The sequence below is a fragment of the Accipiter gentilis genome, chromosome 1 (assembly GCF_929443795.1).
Source record: "Accipiter gentilis chromosome 1, bAccGen1.1, whole genome shotgun sequence".
Classification (NCBI taxonomy): Eukaryota; Metazoa; Chordata; class Aves; order Accipitriformes; family Accipitridae; genus Astur; species Astur gentilis.
The window spans coordinates 17,474,127-17,480,126 of NC_064880.1; the positions used below are offsets into that span (position 1 = coordinate 17,474,127).

General features: G+C 47.0%; 1 protein-coding gene across 4 annotated transcripts in view; it reads right to left on the reverse strand.

Moving 5' to 3' along the window:
- NCKAP1 (NCK associated protein 1) overlaps window positions 1–5,595 on the reverse strand; it is a 61,545-nt gene extending 55,950 nt beyond the window's left edge. For all 4 annotated transcript variants that reach the window (XM_049814034.1, XM_049814026.1, XM_049814017.1 and 1 more), the window contains exon 1: window positions 5,386–5,595. In XM_049814034.1, the coding sequence (XP_049669991.1) occupies window positions 5,386–5,493 (108 nt within the window). In that variant the 5' untranslated portion in view covers window positions 5,494–5,595. The remainder of the gene's footprint in view (window positions 1–5,385) is intronic.
- Window positions 5,596–6,000: the final 405 nt, after the last annotated feature.

Below are 6,000 nucleotides of genomic sequence, written 5' to 3' on the forward strand. Positions count from 1 at the left end.
CGCCAATGAAAGAAATATGCTTGATTTGATGCTATCTGTACAGTGATAAATTCACATTGTCCTCCTGTGTTTGTAGCACCTGTTTAACTAAGCACTTGGTTCTATTAATCAAATATGGGGCAGGTGAAAAACAAAGAACAAAATGAAGAACAGTTTCACTGCCACAAAACTTTGCCTAAATGTAATCTATAAAGTAACATTTTAATAAAAGAAAGGAAGGCAATGGGAATGCCCTGTCTATTCTGAATCTAAAACGGGAACTGTTACGACTTTTTAGCTGTATCTTCTCTGCACACGATCTTAATCTCTTGCAACGAAAAATGGATTTGGTTTTGTGTGAACACATGGCAGAGCAAATGAACAGTAATTGGGGTGGCAGGTAATTGATATTTGTAAACAAAGAAACAATGCAAGATAATTCTGGGCATCTACACTTGATGCACAAGGATAAATCCACCTGGCTTTCTCTCTGTATATTTTGGAAGATATCATGGGATATTTTTATATTGTATTAGAAAGTCTTATTGTTTCTTTACAAAATTAGTTGCTTTTCTGAGTTAAAAAAAATGTGGCATGGTATCTTCAGTTTGTGTTTGCTTCCTGAGCAAACACATTTATTTATTTATTTAGCTACTGCCAGCACCAACTGTGAGTTTGTTTGGGGCTTCCTCCTCTTCTTATCAGTGGGACAATATTCTGAGTCATTCCTCCAAGATCGCAGACACAGACAAACATATATTGTCATCTTAACCTTTAAAGTACTGCTGACATCTATCAAGCACTGGAAGCAATAGTGCCCTACTCAAAGACACCTCCTGATTACCTGAAGACATTACCTGTTCTTTCCAATACCAACCTCACAATTCAAAATGAGATTATTTGTGAGCTTTTCATCTCAGCTCAAAGCTCTGCACTTCAGCACAGAGCTCAGTGTCAAAACCTAATCCTACACCCTTCCAAACCTCAGAGCTCTGCAGATTGGAAACATCTACATGTTCTGCCAGTCACCTAAAATCTCTCCTACTTTTTCCTTAAGAACTGCTCTAGTGCCTGAGCAAAACAGTACACATTATCTACTGGTTCTATTAATCAAACAATCGACTGGCTTTTATAAACGTCCCCTGCAATGTTTAGGCTTTGTCAAGTCCTCTCCAGTCCAGTTTTCGAGCTTTTGGAATCTTTTTCTTCAGCCCAATCTCACAAGCAGCGTAAAAGGCTGCTGAAGTAAGATTTGACCTCTATTCAGCCTTGGCCGATCTGGCCAACTTGTCATTGTTTTACCACAGGAGACTTGACGCAGTCCTCCTCTTCCCCTCACAACATATATGCCTTCTTTTGCTCTTTTGAAAAGAGTATGTACTTTAACTGCTGCAGAAGAGAAAATAAATAGGGAAAACAAAAAGTACTGAGTCTTTAAAATGGCTAACAAGTAACATCCTCAACACAGGTAAAAATCCAATATTCCCACTATTGCATCTCTAAAGAACTAACCAGCAATTAATCGCCTGCTAAATGATTTGAAATCTGGCTTCATGCTAAGCTATCTGGTGCTCGCAATAGGACTGGGACCACATTTTTAGTTTGGAACAGAAAAGATACAAGTCAGCTAAAGCCCCTGCAAATATTTATTCTGTGCCTTATCTATTACTTCAGTTTGGTTATGCTGTTCATATCTAAGAATTAGTTTAAGATTCTCATTTTTCAGATACTATGTAATCATCAGAGTTGTGAAAGTCAAAAGAATGTTTTGTTAATGGCATTTTAAGAAAAAACTTTGCACACAAACATAAAACCTGTACCATGAAGAACAGAACATTGCTAGCAAAGCAATCAATGCTAAATAACAGACTCATCATGTTTGAATAACATATACTCTAAATAATTCAAAACCTTAACTTTTATTCCTAGCAGTTCTGTTGACAATAGCCCTGCTTCAGCATTCATCAAGATCACACTCTCTTTACTTGCCCTGGCTAAATCTATATTTCAGGTATTTTAGGATGACATCTCTTACTGTAAATACTTCTCAGTAATCAAGGGCTTTATAAACAAACAAGAGACAGGCCCACAGAAAACAAGATTATTTCTCTGTCATCACTCTTGAAAAATACACTTATTTGACAGTACTGACAACGTTACATAAAGCTTACCAACACAGTCTCAGTCTGCTCTGAAAGGTAACCACAAAATCCAAGCTTCACCTGAGCCAGGATGGCATGAAAAAAACCCCTGGTCTCTGACTTATTGAGGTTTAGTTGTAGACAAGTAATGACAAAAGAGTTACATGGAAAACAATAATACAATTGCTAGCCTGGATAATTAAGGATAAATTCTTAAAAAGTAGAAGGAACAAACCAGGAAAGAAACAGCAACAGTTAAGATTTCTGATTTCGGGACTAATACTGGTCCCAGTACAGAAGACAGCTGAAAGCAGCAAGCAAAGGGTCAGCCTTTAAAATAACAACAGCAACAAAAAAAATCCACCTCCATACAGATCAAATGTGAGTTTTATCTCATCATCCACTATTACCTGCATAAGTCCACTTTTTGTTTCTATCACTCTCAGAGGCAAAACCCCACACATTCAGATACTGTATCTTAAAAACAACAAACTTTACACTCTTTCAGAAGACTACAATAGCACAGAAAGTCAATAAACAGGAAACAATGAACAATTAACAGCTATAAGCACAATGACATCTAAACTGAAATTTATATAGGAAGATGAAGTACAAATACCAAGTTTCTAACTGCTTTTAACAACTTCTGTAATTCCTTGGGAAGTAAAGTTTTTCTGCTTTCGAAAAAATTCTTAGTCCTTTAAAATCTCTGCTCCCTAGACAGCATCTACACCAATCTGTAAGGCAGCTACGAATACTTCACCTCTCACTTCCTCTTATTAAAAAAACTCTTAACCATTTCCTTTAACCGCAATACCACATATTGTGTGGTTATTTCTAGTAACTTGAGTTTCAATATCATCTTCAATAGAGGAAGCATGAGAAACTTGAACAGCAGTTTTGGAATCAACTGTTTTCAGAGAGAGGGAAAAAAAGAAATAAAGAAAAATAAACTGTTCCAAGCAGCCAGCTATGCTGCAGCTGGGCGGAACAGAGATCCACAATAAAACATGGTAATCAATCCCAAGACTTCTGGGGCTCACCATCAGAGCTAGCCAGTTACTACTGTCAAGCAGTACTGACTGCAGCTTAAGAAAACAACTATTTGAATCACAAATAGCTATATGAATACACAGAGTTGTGTCTGGGACACCGCCAGATTTGCAAAACTATACGTCACACAATAATCAAGCCGCTTGGTCATGCCTCCTCTCTCTGCAAGACCTACGCAATTTTGGACTCAGTTCATGGCATTTGGAGGAAAAACTGGTGTCACCTCTAGTGCTGATGCTCCCCTACTGAGAACCTATCCACTTGCATCACTTCACTAATGCGAGTAATGGCAGAAGCTACCACCATATGGGCACAGAGTGCTCAGGACTCTGCCATCTAAACATGCCAGCAGAAACGTGTGTGTAGGCACTGAACCGCTTAACATGAGTAAGCGTCCCCAAAGCAGAACACTGGTAATGAAAAGAGAACCCACACTCACAATGGTTAAGGCATAGCTGTATGTCAAGACGAGGTTTCATTTTTCCTGTCTCATTTCCTGCCTCCTCCCCCCAAACCATGCCTATAGCAGGCAAAATTCCAGTAGCCTGTTTTTCACCTGGTATATTTCTCTCAAAGCTTAACAAGCGCACACACAAATGACTTCCCCATTTTGATGCTTTCCCCCTAAATAGGGAATTTCTGTTTTGCGTTAGAAGTGATTATATTGTTAAAAATCTTAAGTTGAAGCCATTTTCCAACGCACAAAACTGCAAACTAAAAAGAACCTCACTTCTGTTTCAGAAATACAGGAACTTGCAATAATTTAGTTAAAATGCTTTATTTACATCAGTGATGATTTGCAGAAACACTCAAATGCACATCAAGCGCTGACATTGCTTTGGATCAACACTGACTTCTGAATACTTCAATGATTTTGCTTTTTTTCCCTGGAAACACCACCTTAATTAAAATCAACACTACACTTGGTATAGCCCAGCAGCCCTTACTACTTCTGGAGCACAAGTCTCCCATATGAGCAAAACAATTTGAGAAAACACATCCTTTAGCTCAGATCTGTTAGGCAGGATCACTCCTGACAGAAACCTGGGTTCAGAAGTCAGAGCAATCAAGTAAGCGCCTAAAACTCTCAAACTCCCTCTGCTATTGCTGCAGCACAGGCCAGCTGAACCCAGCATGCAAGTGGCACAGAAATTTTAAAATGCTAAACCTGCAAAGATGTGCTCGTTGCTTGAACGTAATAACTAATGTTTCCTTTCAAATAAGAAAAACCTCTCAAAAATAATTGTGTTCAAGGCAAGGCAGTAAAATCCTAACTAATATCCATTACTGGAAGTGGATTGAGGGGCCATACGCATCCAGATAATGCACCGCACCTTAGGTAAATTAAGCTGGTAAGACTACACGAAGCACCCGGTGCAGGGGATGGCCACGAACTACGTTTTTCCATAAAGAAAAGGGACAACGATTTCCTCCAGAAGAGAAATTAACTAATCACTGAGGCGTAACCCACCCTTTTCGTCAACGCCGAGACCTGCACCGCCGAACAACCTCACCTCGGCAAACACCGATTTATTTCATTCCGGGAAGCCGGGCAGCAGTCCTACCACCCACGACGGCTTCAAACATCTGCTCCATCTCACGCCGGGAGCTGCTAAGCAACCGCGCGCCTCGAACTTATTGAAATTAAACTTACTAATTTTACCCCAAACCCTTCCCGTCGGTAGCGACAGGTTTCGCAACTCGGTGTGGGAAAGCCCGGGCTGAGCAGCCCACTCCCGGCTCCCGTGACTCACGCACGGCGAGGCGGGAGCGGCTCCGACTGCCGCGGGCGCCGGGCCGGGCCTGGGCGCCGGGCCGGGCCTAGGCCCCGCGGCGGGGGGCGCCGGGCCTGTGGGCGCCGCGCAGCACCGGGCCTCCAGCCAGGTAGCGAGGCGGCGGCCGCTCGGGAAGCCCCGGCCCCGGCGGCCTCCCCCCCGCCGCCGCCGCCGCCGCCGCCGCCGCCCCCGGGCCCGCAGGCGGCGCAGCGGCGGGCCGGAGCGCCTGGCCGCGGCGGCGGCGCGGCTCTCGCCGCCTCCCCGCCCTGCCGCTCGGGCCCCGCAGCTAGGCCGCAGCGCGGCCAGGGAGAGCCGCGCGGCGGCGGAGCGCCGGGCCGGCCGGCCCCGGGCGGGCTGTCGGGCGGGAGGGCGGCGGCGGCGGCGGGGATCGCGCCGGGGCGGTTCCTTCCCCCGCCTCCCCGCTGGGGCCCCCGCACCTTCTTGATGTTGTAGAGCCGGGTGAGCATGCCGACGCCCCGGTCGTTCAGGATGGTAAGCTTCTCCGCCAGCTTCTGCTGGCTCGGCTGCAGCACCGACCGCGACATCCTGGCCCGCTGCGCTCCGCGCCCCCGGCCCGGGCCCCGCCGTAGCGCGGCCGCCGGCCCGGCGCCGCCTCGCCGCCGCGCTGCCTCGCCGCCTCCCCGCGCCGCCGCCGGCCTCGCTCGCCGCGGCCTCCGTGGGGCGTGGTCACGGCGGCGCGGCGCGCGTCACGTGGCGCCGCTCTCGGCCGCCCCCTGCCGGCGGGCGCCGGCGCCGGGCCCGAGCTGCCGCGGGCCCGAGTTGTCCCGGGCCGCGGCTGCCCCGGGCTGCGCCCCCGCGCCCCGGCCGGCTCGGCGCCGCCGGAGGGGAGTCGGAGTTGGGGTGCTGAGGGCAGCACCCCTGTCGCAGCCACGGCGCTGAGACCTCCGGGATCGCTTGCCTAGCGAAGTGGCGGGCCTTTCCGGCTGGCTGCTGTTGCTGCTATTCTCCATAGCAGAGCCGTTAGGCTGTATTTTGGGTAGATCCCCAAAGTGAGCTTCAAAACCAAGAAGAACATTCACGTTCCTTCAGGG